The sequence below is a fragment of the Manacus vitellinus genome, unplaced genomic scaffold, assembly GCF_001715985.3.
Source record: "Manacus vitellinus isolate BGI_N305 unplaced genomic scaffold, ASM171598v3 scaffold_42_pilon, whole genome shotgun sequence".
Taxonomy (NCBI): domain Eukaryota; kingdom Metazoa; phylum Chordata; class Aves; order Passeriformes; family Pipridae; genus Manacus; species Manacus vitellinus.
Window position 1 is genome coordinate 629,114 of NW_021940553.1, and position 19,560 is coordinate 648,673.

The window sequence follows — 19,560 nt, forward strand, 5'->3', positions numbered from 1 at the left end:
TGTTTCTCCAAGAACCCCAGTTTGCAGGGGCTGAGGTGGGTGAACCCTGCTGGGGAGCAGGGCAGAGGCTGACGTGGTGCCCTCTCTTGCAGTCTCCCGACTCCCGAGGGAGGATTTTCCAGGCCCAGGCAGACGGAGATGTAAATGTCCCCTTTAATGAGGGTGTCCTAGCATCCCTGTAATCCCGTGCAGAGCCTGTGAATTATCACAAGTGTCTAGCCAGGGGATAAAAGCGCAGGAGGTTTCCAAAACAACATTCCCATAGTAGCATCTCTTAAGCTGCCAGGGATATGTGCCTTCCAAGTAACCAGTGCATCTGGGTGATTAAAGCCTTCGCCCTTTGTCTGAAACATCAGAACTGAATAGACATTTCCTCCAAGCTCTTTCATATCTTTTTTTGCTTATGGGTCATCAGTTGCTTGTGTCTGCTTTTAATATACAAATCCTTTTGTTCTTTTTGATGGAACTTCATCTGTACAGAAGTAATTTGGCCTTTCTATAGAAGAATCTCATATATTTCTCCTTTTGTTTTCAGTCTATCAGACATCTCCAGAACTTGTTTGGTTTTCATTTCCTTGCCCTCCTATAAATACTTTCATGCATAGAGATAATTCTCCTCTTGTAAGCCTGTTTTGTACATTTGGCCAGTACTGTGACAGAGTGCTGCTTCAGGGCATGGGAACTTATGTCTGTGACACATTATCACAAATAATCGCTTCTTAAGTATTTAAATAATTTTCATCCTTTTCTTTTCTGTGTTGTTATGGCACCTTTAACCCTATAATGACCCCTCGCCCCCAAACTGCTGTTTTGCAATAATGTAATTTACAATCCTGTCATCAGTCTATGCTATAAGATATAAATTTAGGGATGCTTGTATCTGAGAAGAAGGCCTGCAGGGATGAAGTATTTTTAGAAAGCTATGAGAATGTTGCTTAGATGAGGAAGTTAGGTGGGGGTCAAGGCAGAAGGAAAGTGCCAGCAGTGGAAAAGGATCAAATCAGGGATTACTGGAGAACTGACACATCCATATCCATGGGACCTGGTGAAAAGCACCTGGGAGCCCCATGGGAGCTGACTCATGACAATGGAAGAGCACTGGAAGATGTCGGGAAAACCGCATCCAGGTTTTGGGCCCCTAGACACAGGAGAGGGGTTGCCCAGCTGGAGCAAGTTCAGTGGAGGGCTCTGTGGTGGTTGGGTGCTGGTGTAGGAAGGTGGTCTGAGAGAACCAGCCTTGTTTAACCTGCAGGAGAAAAGGCTTCGGGGCAAGGAGGGTCAGAGAAGGGGTGAGAAGCATTCCCAGGTCTAGGAGAAGGTTACTGAGGAGAGGGTGCCAGCCTCTTTATATGGAAGTTTGTGACAGAAAGATGAGAGAGAATGGTCAGGAGGTTCCAACCTGAGGGAAGAAGGCAATTTTTCATTGTCAGGGGAGTATTGGCACAACAGCACAGAGAAGTTGTAGAGTCTCTGTCCCACTGGATAAACCCCTGCTCAGGTGTGGATTCAGTTTTAACCCTACTTTGAGCAGGAGGTTGGGCTACAAACCTCCTAAGGTCTCTTTCATTGTAATTATGACTGTAAGATAAGAATAATAATTTTTAGGAAAACTGAATGAAAAATGAGGAATTTTTTGAGAAGCTTAACTGTGCTAACACCACAGTGGCAGAAACTCACCCTAAAGAAGCCCAAACCACCTTTCCGTGAACACAGCATGTCAATCTTTAATAGCAGTCTTGGCACTGAAAACCAAATACACAGTAGTATTTCTGCTGTGGTTCATCAGTACCACAGTTCATCACATCCTCAGTGGCAGTATAATAAAAATGAAAAGTGTAATCCAAAATTCTAATTTTGCATGATGTATATGATGTATTTTACTGTTAGCAAGAATCACAGTATCCTGGAATGGTTTGGGTTGGAAGGGATCTTAAAAATCATCTTGTTCCAGCCCCCTGCCATGGGCAGGGACACCTTCCACGAGACCTGGTTGCTCCAAACCCCATCCAGACTGGCCTTGAGATAGGCAGATAGATGGTTTGCTTTTCAGCTGTTTGTACCATATGAAATAACATCAATAGGTGATATTTTAGGCAGCAAATAAATCAGCAGTTCTCATGGAGTGGATGATCTAGTAAGTTGTTGTTATCATCTGCGTAGTATTTTAGTACAGAATGTGTTTCAGTTGGCTTGGTCTTTGGGAACAGAAGAGCAGTGACTAATAGGACTTCCTAGAGCACAGGTTATCAAACATGAACAATAGTGGAATGTTCATTGCGCGTCATGACATTCTGCCCACGTGTGCAGAGATAGTTCGGTGTGTGGACTGGTGCATACTAGTTTAATTAGCTTATACTTTCATTTATTTTTCTTTTAAAGACTTTCATATTGGCTTTCCCATAGAGTCATGTTGCAACATAACTACCTTTTGAAAATACACTGATTAAGTCTTCAGACTCAGCCGAAGATGTTATTTGCTGTGCATTTTTCAAATTCTGCCGCAGAAACGATATGACCTAAATATTTAATCAGGCTTAGCAGAATTGGCTTTTTTTTTTTTATTATTATTGCTGCAGATTAATCTAGTTTCTCTGAGCTAATACACATGGTATGTATGTCTTCAAGACCTTTCTTTTTCTCAATAACGTTAAAGATTTATAGCCCTCATAAAATCTGGCATGCGCCAAGGGGAAGATTATGAATTACAATTACTTAAACATTAGCACTGGGAATTTTTCTTTTGAATTCTGTATATGATGTTTCAACCTAGGTTGTATTTATAGAGGGGTTAGTGAATACTGGTTTTATACCACTTTCCTATACCCTACCCAATTTGCTTCATTTCTGTGTTGTTAAGATGTTGGCTTGGTGCTGTTTACATTTTTGCCTTTGATATATTTATTTTAAAATTGCAGTTGACTTCACTAGAGAAAATATCAGATTTCTAGTTTAAACAAATAAGGATGTAAATGGCTTTGAATGTTTTGCTTACTGCCGTTGTCTTGTTCAAGTCTTAAATTTTGGATGAAAAAATAAATGTAAACATATAATGAATTTCAGCACTTCTTATTTTCAAACTCTTGTTTTTGCTAGGTGTTTAGTCTGTGACTGTAGTCTTGTGTACACTTCTTGAATTAATTTCGAGTTTGAGTTAAAAATTGGAAGTGATATGATCACCTAAACCAAAACAATTGCAGTGGCCATTTAGGATGTTGAGTTTTTTTCAGAGAAACAGCAGGTTTGGAAGAATCTTCAGGAAAGTTCCATTTGTTTGCTGGTTTTGATAATCTGTGTGTTTCACACAAGATCCTTGGAGGGCTTTCAGATGATCAAGGAGGCTCAGTAAAACTGCAAGAACCCAAGACAGCCCAGGAGGAAAACCACATCCTGGGGCACACCAAACACAGCAAAACCAATGGGCCAAGGCATTTCTTTACCAGGAGAGTGGTTAAACCCTGGAACAGACTTCTTAGAGAGGTCATCAATCACAGAACCATAGAATGGCTTGGTTTCAAAGAGATCTTAAAGCCCTTCTCATTCCACCCCCTGCCATGGGCAGGGACACCTTCCACCAGACCAGGTTGCTCCAAGCCCCGTCCAACCTGGCTTTCAACACTTCCAGGGATCCAGGGAGTGTTCCCACAGCTTCTCTGGGAAACCTGTGCCACTACTGTAACATACTTTAACTTGGTCAGCCCTGAATTGCTCAGGCATTTGGACTAGATAGTCATTTTAAGTCCCTTCCTACTGAAAATACTCTCTTCTATTCACATGGGAACCTCCACCTTCCCTCTAGCTGTCCACATGACACTGCCATTGATTTTGAAGTGTGTCTTTAATGTCCTTGTTTAACTGCTGTCATCAGAATATCTTTATGGATTGGGATTGGCCAAACTCTGTGGAAAGAAGACTTTTCATCAAACCTGCATCAAATTACAAATAAATATATAGATGTATTGGGTTAATTTTTATATGTATATAAAAATCACGTTTCCCCTACATGTGCCTGGGTGTCAGGCAGAGAAGAGTGTGTTCAGGGGGGGTCTCAAGCCTTCATTTTAACTGCTGCTGGTTCAGACAAATCTGAAAAGCTCTCGAGGAGGACCAGAGCCTCCAGGATTGGAGGAGATTGGGATAAGCAGGTGAGAGTATTCTCACAGCAGTCAGAGGAAGGTGTTCACCTCTTGGAATATTGATGAGAACAGGCTGTCCTTGCAGGGTAGAAGAGGGAAGGACAACTCCAGAAGCTGGAGAGAGTTACAAGCAGGAGCAATTATCCACTTGAGCAAATTTACCTTTTTTTTTTTTTTTTTTTTCTAGAAGGTAGATATAGCTGACTGATGTGGTTAGTTTGGGGGGTTTTTTTCTTTCTTTTTTTCCTATTGGGATTTTTTGGTTTTTTTCTTTGGATCTTATTTACCAGCCAATAATGCAGCTTCCTCCCTGCCCTCTCAACTTATACCAGCTGCTGGGCAAGATTAGACAGTGCCAGATCAGGAAAGGAAACATGTTCATATCCATATCCATAAACAAATAGTTATGTTATAGGACACTTTACTTTTTAGCTATTAGAAGTTGGCACTGTCCTACTGTGTTATCAGAATTCAAAATGTTGATCAGATGGCTCTTTATAAGAGGGGATTACAATCATTTGGAGTGGGATTTTAGTACAGTGTAAGCTACAGTTTTGTCCTCCAAGTAAACAGAATATGTGAATAATACACATGCACACAAACACCATAAATCAAATATAATGGCCTTTATTTTCTGCAGTAGTGCTTTTTCAAATTGTGTCAGTACTATATTGTAGTTGAAGATTGCCTTTTGCTGCAAAATAAAAGAAATGTGCCCCATGGAACATAAAGAAAACAAAAATGTCAATAACATGTAACTGTAGCTGTAGCTGGACATCTGATTTCTGGTGGATCGAGTAAGCCAGTTTCAAACAGATGATGAGTCAGTGAAAATTCAGTGTCAACTTTTCTTAATGTACGTGCTCTTAAAGGAACTAAGCCTTGATTTTATTCAGGTTTACCTTGGAGGATTTAATGATGGAGATGCTTAATCTTCAATGTGATGCAAGCTCTGGTGGTCAAAGGGACTGTTAAAAAACCACAGGTTTGTGGGATTGCATTGCTCTTGGTATGGGTTTACTTTTCAGTAAACAAGTTCAGCTTTGAAAATGGGAACAGCCTAATAAATTTCTCCTCTTCATTACCACATGCTGTGGTCTCATCCAGTTGATCAGTTAAGCCTAAATGTGATGGTTGTGACTGAGTGTCTTGTTGTTCCTGTCCATGGAGAACGTTGGCAGGAGTCAAAGATAAAGTGATATCACTTCCCTTATGGAGCCAGGCTGGGAGAGCTGGGGGTGTTCACCTGGAAAAGAGAAGGCTCCAGGGAGACTTGAGAGCCTCTTCCAGTGCCTAAAGGGGCTCCAGGAGAGTTGGAGAGGGACTTGAGACAAGGGATGGAGAGATAGGACAAGGGGGAATGGCTTCCCACTGGTAGAGGGCAGGGTTAGGTGGGATATTGGGAAGGAATCAGTGTCTGTGAGGGTGGTGAGGCCTTGGCACAGGCTGTCCAGAGAAGCTGTGTCTGCCCCTGGATCACCTGGAAGTGTCCAAGGCCAGGTTGGATGGGGCTTGGAGCAACCTGTTCTAGTGGAAGGTGTCCCTGCCCATGGCAGTGGGGTGGAATGAGATGGTCTTGAAGATCCTTTCCAACCCAAACAATTCTGTGATTCTGCAGCTGAAGGTCCTTTCAATTTCTTGTCTAGTCTAACCAGATTGAATGGCCGGAGTGAGACCTATAGAGGCTTGACATAAGGTACAGTGTTCTGGTAACAAGGCTGGTAAAATATACTAAATGGGAACAGTGGACTTACGAGCATTTAGATCTTCTAAACATCATCATTCTAAAATATACTCTTTAATTTGGTTTAGAAAAAAAGGTCTGTGGCCTCTGTGTGTATCTGGAAGGGCAGGCCTGTGGGTTGAGGGTTTTCCTCAGTGTGGGATCCTGTAAATTCTTTATCTTCTCTATCCCTGGCCTGTGGAGCAAAGAGAATAGCCTGTGTTGTTCAAAACAAGCTGTGGTCAGGGAAAAAAAAGGCATGAAAGCTTAGGATATTGCCTCCTTGCAGCTGCTTCCTCTCCTGAAAATTATTATATCTGCAAATGAAGTGCCGAAAGGGACTGTGTGTTTCTCAACTTCCAGAGCAAAGGTAGGTGACTGATTTAACCGGGTTGCAAATGTTGTTTAAAGCAAAGCAATGGGAGCTGTTGGGTTTGATAAAGTCTTGGGCTTAGAGCCCTGCTGGTTATACCTGGGGGTCATCTGCTGGTGGCACTCCTTTCTGTCCTATTCTTTGGCCAAGGTACACAAATAATTTTGTCTCTAGAAACAGTGCTTTAACCACGCTTGACTATGTCCAACAGGGATTGTAGAGAGATACCAGCCTGTGAAATGTGGGTGGTTGGGTACAAAACCCCCTGGCCAAGTTTTCACCTATGAAGCCATTGATTTGGTGGGGGTGTTGTAGCCTAAAGTTCATGTGTTTGTTGATTCTTGCCAAAGTCATCAAAGGAGACTTAATTTTGTAAATCTTCACTGGAAGCTTTTCCAGTTTAGCACTCCAGGGGTATGTTTCTCCTGGAGAGATACCAGGTTCCAGTGGGGATAGCTTAGTAGGACCATCATGAACTGACTTTTTTATCTCACAATACCTTAGGCTAGTTAAGGCTTGCTGGAGGACTTGGAATCATGAAGTAATTTAGGTTGGAAAGGACTTCCAGGATTACCAGGTCCAGCTTTAAGATCACTGAGTCACATCATCACATCACATCATCACACTTGCCATGCTCTGGGCTGAGCACCATTATGCAGTGAAGCATTTTCTTTGCAAACCCTATAACAGAAGATGGTCGAGGTTTTATTTTGTACATGCTTCAGAGTTTACCAGTGAGGCAGTTTGTTGCAGGTGAACTGCTCTAATGAATTTATTTTCCTTTCCATTATGAGTGGGAGGATATCCTGTACATAGGCATAGGCTATATATCTATTATTCAAGAGCATTCAGAGTTGCTTAATGTGAATATTAAATGTTCTATTGCTTGCTCTATAGTTACTTCATGGAAGTGATTGTAGTTTTTCGTGGAAAAGCTGACCAGGTCTTAATTGTGTAACTCGATTATGATAAAGCACTATGTTTGGGGAACTAGAATTAAATACAGGAATGAGTACTCTACCACTGGAATCCCAGGCTGCAAGGCCAGTTCACATTGATCAATAATTCTGTTGGAACTTTTTCCCTTGAGTCAGGTGTCAGTTTTCATGAAAATAAGTTAAATATTGTCAATACTCTCAGATTTTTTTAAAAAAGTAAACTTTGTAAACCAGGGCCAGTCCTCTGCACTTACAATTTTAGGGCAGGTGCAGAGAGGCATAAGACTTTCCTTAAGATAGTATTGTCTCCAAAAAAAAAAAGGAAAAAAAAAAAAGAGGGGGACACACCCAAAAAAGGCCCAAATTCTTGTGTCTCCAGTGCCTGAGACCTGCAGGTTCCCCTTGCAGTAGTGACAGAACCAGCGTTGTGGGCGCAGGCGAACGGATCCCTCCGTCTCTCGAAACTGTTGTTTTATGTCAAACCGCCCCATTGCTTTCTTGGCATCTTCCATTGACTCTTGGCACAAAAACCAAGGATGTTAAACCATGACTTAGCTTTCTTAAAGGAAAATACCTCTTTTTTCTGTTTTGTCTCCCTCTGCCCTTGTCTTTCAGTTATACCTGCCGCCACTTGCGGAGATATGTGTATGTCTTGGACAAACTGTATTTCCCCCACTCCCACTGCTCTACGCTGCAGCATTGCTTCTCGACCCTCAGTGACAATGGAGAGGAACTCTTGTCTTTAACTTGTTCTCACATTCTCAGATCCTATGCTTCCAGGTTATTAACCTCTGCTCTCCATTTACTGCATGCTGCATGCTCTGTGCCTGATCTGTGCATGTTTTCAGTTAACTGATGAATAATTTTAATTTCTAAGGGGATGGTTTGTGTCTTGATGGCATCCTTGATGTGTATCCTAAAAAGTGTGGTAGAAATGGGAGTCTAGTAATGGTTTGGTTTTATCTTTTTAACTTTAGAATACAAATTCTGTGGCCTTTGGAAGTTTTAAATGCTTTTTATGTTGAAGTATTTTAGTCCTTTTCCAAAGCTATGACATAAGAATCATGAATTGTAATTCACAAACCTTTCATACAGTTGCATAGTTTGTTTGGAATTAGTTCAGAGATATAAGTTGTCAAAGACTTCCTTGACACCCACTGTTTTGGTAATATTGTCTATATAAATTGCTTTTCAAGAATGGAAATCACTGAGCTTTTCCCTCAAGTTCAGTAAATTTTCATGACAGTTAATCATAGGATCATTTATGTTGGAGAAACGTTCCAAGATCATCAAGTCCAACCATTCCCCAGCACTACCCCATGACCCAAGTGCCACATCCACACAGCTTTTAAATCCCTCCAGGGACAGGGACTCCACCACTACCCTGGGAAGCTGTACCAGGGATGGACAACACAGTGAAGAAGTTTTTTCCAGTATAGAACCTAAACCTCACCTGGGACAACTTGAGTCCATTTCTTCTTGTTCTGTCACTAGTTATTTGGGAGAAGAGACTGACAGTTAAGAAAGATCTGTCTTTTTTATATGGCTGATCAGTTTTGATTGTATGGAATAAGAATGATGAGAATCCATCAGCTCAAAATGACAATATATAGTCTTTGTTCATGGTGTAGAATTATAGGTATTCTACAAAAACTATAAAGAAACTGTAAAGGGGGTGAGTTTAAAAATAAGTTCTGCTTGAAATACCAGAAGATTTCCCTAAGCTCTTTACTCCAAGTAAAAATTTAAGTTTTACTATTTCACTGTTGATGCTGTGGATAATTGAATACGTTAACCATGATCCTAGAAGCTTTAGGAAAACAAGGAAAAAATTGCGTGACAAAATTGATCAGAACATGGAAAGCATCCAGGGTGGAAATGCAGCTTCCCAGCTAAGAAAGCGTACAATAGCAAGAGACCACACAGTAAACATAAGTAAAACCAGCTTGATTGTCAAGGGAAGAAAATAGGGCATGCAAGCTGAAATAGCTCTTTTTTGTACAGAAGAAAAAATTTTATGGTAGTACATAATGATGGAGAGTTATACTGAAGGATCTCAACAGGAGATGAAAATCTAGCTGTCCCAGGGGCATTCTCCGGATTAATTTGGAACAGGAATATGGTATTAAAGTAGTCAAAAGCCTAAGATTTCAAAGGCTTATTTAAAAATGAATACTAATAACGAGGGGAGTCCACGGCAGAATCTCGTTTAAGATGTACTGTTTTACATGTAGGAATGATGTCCTGAAAACATAAAAGAAATAGCACAATTCTCCCAGCTTGTTTCCGTGAAATTTTGGTAATTCTGTACAGCGGCAACACTACAAGGTTAAGATGACAGAATCGTCCTTGGGAGACTAAGTGCTGTTCCATGGATATTGCGTCTTTCAGGTGTTTTATGTGTGTAAATAAGAACTGATAGCACTATATGCTCTCTCATGTAACAAGCTTGTGAAGTTTTTAGAGCGAAAAGTTCGTCTAGTTATTCCCCGAACTGAAACTGATGGAAAAATAGTTTACTGGTATCACTTTCAGAAATGGGACTTATGCATCAGTTGAGGTACATTAGAATACATCAGTCTGGGAGATTGTAAAATCACAGATTTTCATTACAGGTTGTCCTGTTCCGAGGCAGGAGGAGAGTAGAGGATTTGGAATAGAAATTGCTGCTGTAGAAATATAGAGGTAGTGGCTTTTAATGGCTAAATCTCTGTTGTTCTGGTACTGTATGATTAGAAAAGTGGATTCTCAGGAAACCTCCCTGCCTGGGTCTGTAAGCATCAAATGTAGCAGCATAACTGAGTCGCCAAAAGTCTTTTGTATGAATCCATGCACCCCTTCTGTATTACATACTCAACAGCCTGGTTAGAGAAGAGATGGAATTTATAAATTACTAAAGGCAGAGGATAATTAACTGATACCCCCAGATGGTGTTGCCTGTCTTTGTACATCCCATAGAATTAAGGTTTTTATTACTATTTTTAAACATTTTGTGTGCAAATATATTTATTTTTGAATGAAACATATTCAAAAGCAACGTGGGCAGCGAGGAAGGGGAGGACTCTGACCCTCTGCCCCTCAGGTGAGACCCCCCTGCAGAGCTACCTCCAGCTCTGGGGAACAACAGCACAGGGATGTGGAGCTGCTGGAGAGAGTCCAGAGGAGGCCACGGAGATGCTCCCAGGGCTGGAGCCCCTCTGCTCTGGAGCCAGGCTGGGAGAGCTGGGGGGGTTCACCTGGAGAAGAGAAGGCTCCAGGGAGACGTGAGAGCCCCTTCCAGTGCCTAAAGGGGCTCCAGGAGAGCTGGAGAGGGACTGGGGACAAGGGATGGAGGGACAGGAACAAGGGGGAATGGCTTCTTGCTGCTAGAGGGCAGGGTTAGATGGGCTATTGGGAAGGAATTCCTGTCTGTGAGGGTGGTGAGGCCCTGGCAGAAGTTTCCCAGAGAAGCTGTGTCTGCTCCTGGATCCCTGGAAGTCTTTAAGGCCAGGTTGGATGGGACTTGAAGCAACCTGTTCTAGTGGAAGGTGTCCCTGCCCATGGCAGAGTGTGGAACTAGATGAGCTTTAAGGCCCCTTCCAGCCTAAACCAATCTGTTATTCTAAGTTTTTCAAGCTTCCGTGGATGTGTGTAAGATAGTGGCTGTGATGTGTGGCAGCCATAGGCACACCACATCCCACACTTCCTGAACAGCTATGGGTAAAGTGGGGGATAGGGAAAGGAAAATAGTACATGTTTTGCTATCCCACGGGGAGTAGGCCCACAACACCAATTCTCCAGGCAGCTTTAACTGGGATTTAGTACCAGTGTCGCTTCGATTTCTTTTCCAAATTCTTCAATCATAGGAGATACAATACCTGTTTTATTATGCACTGCATTAGGTTGCACAAATAGTGAGCCTGGGATTGTAATCTGTCATTTCAAATGTGTAATAATTCTGCTGGGGCTGTGCTATATATTGATTACTGCAATAACTGTGCTTCGTCATGTGAAATATGTTCTCCCACTCTTACCGTTGTGGTTTCCTTTTGCATTGCATGTTCATCGTGTGATGTTTTAATGCTCGTGTGTGTTCCCTTTTTGTTTTAAAACTCTTTGGCTTGCAGTCAAGCTCAGGAAAATTGCTTTTGAAGATGAACTGTCTTAGTGCATGTGCTAGCAGAGAGGCAGCTAACAAGAAATGATTAGTTCTGGGACGCTAAACAAATTAAGGACAGTTTTATTTTCATAGCAGGCTTGACATTGTGTGTGAAAGGAAATATGGTTTTGCTGAGCCTTGTAAATTGAGTAAACATATTCTTAATGTAGTAGAGGTAAAAATTATTATGGACTAATTTGAATTAAGTTTTTTTTTTTTCCCCAGAGAAAAAAGACCAACAAATACAATGTCAAGCTGGCACACAGTTTACCTATTTTGCATATCTTTTATTGCTTAGTGCTAGGTTTGTTTAAACAGCAAAATGTATGTAATAAGATTTTAATACTCCCTTTCAGAAATGTTCTGGCATATTGTCTCAAGCGTATAGAGGATAAGCTTTGCAGCCATCCTCCTCCAATGCCATCAGAGTCAAGAGAATTATGCAATTACACTAATTTAAGAATGTGCAGCCTCTGCTGGGATCAGGGCCTTGGAGGTTAGCTCTAAGAAATACTGCTAATTGCTAGAAATGGTTCTGGTGCTGCAAAGTGATGCTGAAGTGCTGCTTAAAGCCAACTTGAACTCATTCTCCAGCTGCCAGCTCCTTTTTCCTTGGAGTGTGAGCTATGCTGGGGCATAGGGAGGGCCTGTATCCCAGTCCTTTGTCCTAGTGTGGGTTTCTGGCCTGTCCTTGAGTACAAACAGGAAAGGTGTCAGGGTATCCTCCTCAGAAACAGATAAAACATTTGCAATTCTGATGTGTTTTCTTTGGCTTTAGTCTGTGAAGGAAAGGTGGGGAAAAGTGTAAGGCAAATACATTTATTATTGAACCTTAAATGATTTTTGTGTGAATTAATGGAAATAAAGATGTACCTCAATTAATATTCTTTCAAATGGGTTTTGACAAATGTGAATTCTTTTTCTCTGATTCTGTAGATCATCCTGAGTGTTTGTTTACATTCAGCTTTTAGGCAGTTAGTATAAAAATCTGAGTTAGTGCAAGTGAAATAGTCAGTACATCAGCCTGGCTTAGAGTCATCAAATTGTTTGGATTGGAAGGGACCTTAGAGCTCATCTAGTTCCACCCCCTGCCACGGGCAGGGACACTTTCCACTAGACCAGGTTGCTCCAAGCCCAATCCAGCCTGGTCTGGAACACTTCCAGGGATGGGAAAAATACTGATCCTCACTTCATTGTGAGCTTAACCTGTCAGAAGTTTTATGAATAGCCCCACTTACGTCACAGGAAAAGAAGTAGAATAATGAAAATGGCAGAATCTGGATCTGTCACAGGCAAGAAACAGCTTCACTTCATCTCTTACTAAAGAAAACTAGTTTTGGAATGTCAGACAACTTAGTTTAAAATATTTCTCCCCTCCCCCCCCCCAGTATTTCTCCGATAAAAAGATCTAAACACCTTGGTAGATTTCAGTGCTTTTAAGGAATAAACAGACTTGTTTCTCTTTTTGACTATGCTGACTAAAAACATTTTTTCTGCAGAGTATTTTAGTAAGATTCTGCACTTTGCCTCCAAAACTGGCGTCTGACAAATGATCTGTGGGTGTTTTTAACCCCACAAGCAGTATTCAGTGATCTCTGCTCAGCATCCTGCCAAGCTGGAAGGCTGATGGGAAGAGGATTGGTACCCAGTCAGGGATTGCAGTATCATTGCATTATCGTAGAGTGATATGTGAAATTTTTCTTGTTTTTGAGACATATGTCATCATTCCTGCACCCTTTAATGTCAGAGTTGGACATTGTACAGTTTTTTGACAATGAGCAAATTTATTTGTCCTATTGGGATAACCTGTGCCACCGACAAATTCCGACTGCTGCCATTAACTGGTGCTTAACCTAAAGACTCAAAGGTGGTCTTTTCCTGACTGGGTTTAATATTCACAGTTTTACGTTTTATTTTCAGTGCCAACCCAATGCTGTGAGTTGTTGTAATAGTCATTGATTTCAGTGGTTATGGAACGTGTATTTTAAAGTTCAGTCTTAGGTAGACCATAGAACAGCTGACAGAATTTAATTAAGTCACTTAAGAAGTAAGTGGAAGTAAGAATAAGTGAAAATTGACAAGGGGAAAAAAAGAGACAATCAAGCTGCATTAGTATTTCTTCAAGGATGCAGGCTGGTTTGTAAATACCCATATGCTGAGATTTCTGTAGAGCAGCCTGCAAATTTTTATGGAAACTCAGTTTCTGAGTTCCTGAGCTGGGAGCACAGGTCAGGAGATGAGGCTTTTTCTTTGGCTGCTGTGATGATGTGGAACAAGGTTTTCCTTTGGGGGAAAATAAATAGAATTAAAAAAAAATGGTCAGAGATCTGTTGAATGAACATAATTTAATATTTTATGGCTTTTAGATTGTGATTTTTAGTCAGCTGCTGATAATTTTATTGAAGGATTGGAGTTGTTTATTATGGAAGGATCACTTTACACTCAACATTGAGTGACTTGGCAGAGCTGAATTGTTTATAAATAATTCTATTACAGATTATTTATCTTCGTACTGCACAGCATAATGATTAAGAAACCAGTGAGATATAAAATCAATGCTGTGGGTATTCAATGGGTGAAGAATTGTCTGGCTTGCGAGTCTCAAATGCGGTTTAACTGGATGCTTATCAAGTGTGTGCATGTCTCGTGGAAACCCACTGCTTTGGTTCATTAACTCCTGCCCTATTTAAAATAAAGTATCAAGGATAGTTTTTAGGTGATCAGTGAAGGGGAGAGATGGCTGATATCAAAATGTAACTGTCCAAACTTGATGCAAGCAAGGCGTATTTTCATAAAGCTGGTAGAATTTCATGTGTGTAGGTCATGCCACGAGGTGAGAGGTCCAGATTGGCTTCAAAAGAACTCAGAAGTGCTCTGTGGCGTTTTTATGAGTTTACTCTTAAATTATTTGGAAGTTTAAGGGTAAATCCTTCAGCAAGGGGCTCTTTTTATTAAGATATATCAGGGGAGGTTTAGGTTGGATATTAGAAAGAGATTCTTCCCCCAGAGGGTGGTTGGGCACTGAACAGGCTCCCCAGGGGCAGTGGGCACAGCACCAAAGCTGTCAGAGCTCCAGGAGAGTTTGGACAGTGATCTCAGGGACAGGGTGGGATTGTTGGGGTGTCCTGTGCAGGGCCAGGAACTGGACTGGATGATCCCTGAGGGTCCTTTCCACCTCGGGACATTCTATGATTCTATGCAAAATATAATGCACTCCAGTATCTGGAAATTGAAGCAAACCCAGCTGAGATTGATCCATCTTTTTTTTACATGGTGAATGAGTCACTGGAATAGTTTAACAAAGGCTCTGGATTTCCCAAAATTGGAATTTTTAAATGAGATTGGAAGTTTTCCTAAAAGATATGTCCAGGTCCAGCCAAAGCTATTGGACTTGAAGGAGGAAGTAGCTGAGGGAATTCCTATGGCTTGTGTCAGACAAGCTGATCAAAGTGGCTTCTTTTGGCATGAAAAATGGAAGTTATAGGCAGATTGCCGTGCAAGATTTTATTGGTTTGTTACAGATTTCTTTAACGGGCTGCGTTTTGATTTGCAATTTTCCCATTACAAGTGTTATCTTCTCAGGTTCCCCAGGTGATCTGACCTGAACAGTACAAAACAGCACAGATTGCCAAAACCCTACATTCTCATGCACAAAAAGCGAAATTTAAAGGGAAAAACTGCACGAGTGATATTCTTTTTATGTGATAACCTTTGTTTCTCCCACTCTGGTAAAAATTCATCACAGGCATGAGCTAGATGTGTTCTACGAGCATGTGAGGCTAAAACACATCTTGGTCGGTCAGAATTATTTTTAATTGGATGCTTATGAGCCCACATTCCCATGAGATCAAGTTGGAACAAAATTACTTTCACACATTTCCATTGTAGCAGGATGTTCAGAGGCCGGGGGTTTTGCGTTCCTACGTAATGTTTGGCGATTAATCAGCGTTGGGGAGGGTGCCTTATTCTTTTATAAGTATGTAAATAAGCTATTGTTTTGGGACTAAAAAGAGGAAAATTCTATAGCCTGCCTGAAGAGTTCAGGAGAACACTAGTAAAGCAGTGCACATCAGACTGAATGTAGTGTAATAGTTTGTAACTGGAAGGAGAAAGGGTTTGTGCTCACCTAAGCCACTGTTCTGCTGTGACCAAATAGCCTTGCTGAGGTGCAGCAAGTCTGTAGTATCTGCTGACTTTCCTCGGGGGCAGGATGTCACCTCTCCAGCAGCTTCCTTAAATCACTGTCACTGGCAGCATGGAGTGCCTGCGGGTGTCCTTTGCTTTGTCCATCCAGGTGATGCACTGGTGTCTGTTCTGGCTTTCCAAACAGCATTGCACGAACTTTGACTAGGGAAGGCAACTTCGTGAAATGTGTACTTATTGTCTAAATATAGAAAATTATTCCCTAAGAGAATAACAGGCGTATGTTACTGATTCAAAACGTCTTCCCATTTGTCTCATTAGAGCACGGATTCTCACCAAAGCTACATTTTGGCTTATGCAGAAGCCCTCTTCATCATGAGCTCTCATGACTGTAGCTGTGATTCCAGTGCTCCTTTTGTTGGGATGGAACTAGTGGAAAGCACTGACTGCGGCTAGAATTATCACAATTGATAATTTTGATTAAGATGTTCCAACCAGAATGCCTGAAGCATCAAAATATATGCTGTTTTCTCTCCTTCTAAATGGTGAGGGGTGTCTACATCTTGATATCAATTGAGAACTAAATGTTTAATCCATATACATGGGTCTCTTGAGAGAGATCTCGGTGTCTACCTGGCACTGGGCAGTGCCTTCAGTACTAAAACGTTTCAAAGAACTTTGCCAACCTTGACTAAACAATGATTCACAAGTACACTGTAAGAACAGTGGAGCAAAAACCTTTGCAGGTGTCTCTTGGAGACAGGGATGTAGGTGATTAAGGGATTCAAATCATGCATATGAACAGTGATGATGAATGAACTTTTAAATTTTGGTAAAGGACTCTGAAGAACAGAGGCAGCAAGGAATTTGTTTTGTTAATGTAAAAGAAAAGAGTTTTAAGGTTTTAGGATTTTACAGTTGGATGCAAAATGTCCCACTTCATAAAATATATGGAATTTTTGTGCAGCAGTAATTTTTAGTCAATAAACCCAAGAATCAAGAGTGCAGTTGAAAATGAAAGAGAAAACCTCACAACATTCTTGTAGCTTTGTAGGTGGCTTTCACTTGAAATGTAATTTGATTAGTGAGATGTGTGTAAGATGTATGGCTGAGTGGTCTGCTGATTTGGGGCTGGTATGTTAGTTTAAAAGTGATGAGTCTGGGAGATAAACCTTATATAGTAAAATCTAAGGTTTTTTTTTCTCAGTAAGCCCAGACTGTCTCAAAACAGATGTTGTGATATCTGCTGCAGAGATATTCTGCACAGGAGCCACAGGGCAGAACTGCTCAGTGGAAATACCTGAGAGTTTCCATTCTCCTGTTAACTGCAGCTCTGGTTAGCACAAGTATGGAAAAGTTGGTTTATTTGGGTTTCTTTTAGCAGAAAAATAAAATCTTCTTTATTTAATATTTGATTAACGATATAAGAGATTAGGGGCGTCATCCTGATGGTTCTCCTTCTGGAGTAGTTCTGGGTGGTCTCTCAGCTGTCCAGCTGTTCAATTTAAATCAGGGATTCTCCATCAAAGAGGCAGGTGCCACCAGTGAGGTGTCACAAGCACATTACAACGGAGGCAGAGCCCCCGAGCCTCTGGGTCCTGTGTGGCTGGGACAGGACGGGGAGGAAAAGAACTGAATGGAGGGAACAGGGAACATTGCTGACCTGCTTATTGGAGGTGTAACTGCTAAAAAATGGAAAATGGGCATCCAGATCCATTCACGCTGATCTAAATGACCCAAGCCATTCCAGATTTGCAGAATTAATAACACTGTAAGAACGATTTCTTCTGTTCTTTTCATTTGCAGCTTCTATTGAGAACATCCAACTACAGGGACTGTCGTGTCTTCTCACATTTTGGCCTATTTGACCAAGAAATTCAGACGTGGAAAAAAAAAAAAGGAGCGGGGGGAGGAATTAGTCAGCTTTTTATTCCAATCCTCCGAAGGATTGATTTAAGTTGTGTAAGGAGTTTTTGGATCCCCACTCTACAGCAGGATGTAGGGGGTGAGAGCTGTGAGCTATTCTTAAGTGGTTTTGTTCTTTCGTGTTTGTAAGCTGAATTTATGAGAAAACATTGATGAGAATGCTCCCACTGCACCAGCCACAGATCAGAAAAAGCAGTGGGAGAGGAAAATAAGAACAACCACAACTGGTTTCCAAAGATGACTAATGCTGCAGCCCCGGTGTAACCTCCAGGACAGTGATTAGCGTTTGGCTTTTCTTCTGAATGCTGGAAGAGTTTTCTGGGGCGTCAGCCTGGATGAAAACTGGTTCAATGCATGTAACTAATGAAACAAGATTTTAAAGTTTCCATTTAACGTTCCTGCCTCACGCACTTGGTTACTTCAAATGCTTTTGGGTGCATGAGGTGCAGCATCACATCACATCTCACCTATATTCCATTTTACTTATCAGAATATTTTATAAGCAAGAAAAGTCTAGTTTTATGGGTGAGATACAATAAGGTAACTCTAAGGGAAGCGATCTGTCAGCAATAGTATGGTAAGGTTTTTGACTTCCAGCTGGTGAAAATTCAGTGATTGCACCTCAGTTTTGCAGAAGAGTTTTACAGGAATTCAACAGAGATGTTTTCCTTTTTACCACAGTCCAAAAGTTTCAAGTCCTTTCTTTTAGTGTGACCTTCACCCAGCAGAAATTAAAAATTGGTGATTATAAAAAAACCCCCAACCTCATAAATAAAATCAGGTCTTTTTGATGCTGCATCCTTGTAATTAATCAGCAAGCCGTCCTCTTGCCACTGCAGAATTTTGCCCTAAAGGATATTTTCCATATTTCCTAGAGTGCTTTTTAGTGCAGTTGTAGCTCTGCAGGTTTCTACTTTGACTTGGTGTTCATTCCCAACAGGCAATGTTCCTTGCACTTTGTTGTTTATTGATCTGAGCTCAGTGTTTAGCCATCCTTGTGGTCATTTCAGTGAGTCACCAAAGCGCCTGAGGTTGGGAAGCACCCATGGAGACTGTCAAATCCAAGGGCAGGGTCATGTAGAGCCATTTTCCCCAGGTGATTTTTAATATCTCCAAGGATGGTGACACTACAGTCTCTCAGAGTAACTTGTGGTTCTTCTCTTATGATTAAATGTGATTTCCTGTATTTCAGTTTGGGCCCATTTCCTCTTGCCCTTTCTCTGGCACCACTGAGTCTGGCTTCATCATCTCTACACGTTCCCATCAGATACTGAGATCCCCTCGAGCCTTTTCTTCCCCAGGCTAATCACAGATCTCTCAGCTTTCTCTTTGCCACCTTTGTGGCAGTTTGCTGGACTTGCTGCACTACATGCATGTCTCTGCTGCTGGGGAGCCCAGTGCTCCAGGGGAGCTTCCCAGTGCTGAGCAGAGAGGAGGGATCCTCTCCTTTGGTGTGCTGGCAGTGCTTTGCCTAGTGCAGCCTGTGGTGCCCGTGACTGTGTTTACTCCACTTCTGGAGTGTGTTCAATTCCGTGTTCCCCGGGAGCCTTGGGTACCTTGCTGCAAAGCTGCTATTTCTGGTCGACCCTCAATATCCAGGATCTGATTTAAGCAAGGTTTCTCTTGGTGTGTTTCTCCACCCTGTCCTGGTCCCCCCGGCTGCATCCCTTCTCCTCCCAGTTCTTTATCACCTGCAAACTTGCCACAGCTGCAGTCAGCCCCACCAGCTGGTCATCAGTGGAGATGTTAGAAAGCATTGGTCCCAGAGTGATGGATGGTTGAAGGTGATCTTTAAAGCCCATCTTGTTCCAACTGAGGGCAGGGACAATTTTCACTATCCCAGGTTGCTCCAAGCCCCATCCAACCTGGACCTGGACACTTCCAGAGATCCAAGGGCAGCCACAGCTTCTCTGGGCAACCTGTGCCAGGACCTGACCACCCTCCCAGCAAGGAATTCCTTCCCAATATTCCATCTAACCGTGCCCTCTGGCAGTGGGAAGCCATTACCCCTCATCCTGTCTCTCCGTCCCGAGTCCCTCTCCAGCTCTCTTGGAGCCCCTTTAGGCCCTGGAATGAGCTCTCAGATCTCCGTGGAGCCTTCTCTTCTCCAAGTGAACACCCCCAGCTGTCCCAACTTGGCTCCAGAGCAGAGGGGCTCCAGACCTTGGCACATCTCTGTGGCCTCC

At 41.9% G+C, this 19,560-nt stretch overlaps 1 protein-coding gene across 3 annotated transcripts in view; it reads left to right on the plus strand.

Moving 5' to 3' along the window:
- The window catches only part of DYM (dymeclin), a 214,277-nt gene that overhangs the window by 104,738 nt on the left and 89,979 nt on the right, over window positions 1–19,560 (plus strand). For 2 of the 3 annotated variants that reach the window (XM_018078808.2, XM_018078810.2), the window contains exon 14: window positions 7,783–7,947. The exons of the other annotated variant lie outside the window; for it this stretch is intronic. In XM_018078808.2, the coding sequence (XP_017934297.1) occupies window positions 7,783–7,947 (165 nt within the window). The remainder of the gene's footprint in view (window positions 1–7,782; window positions 7,948–19,560) is intronic. 3 annotated transcript variants of the gene reach the window in all.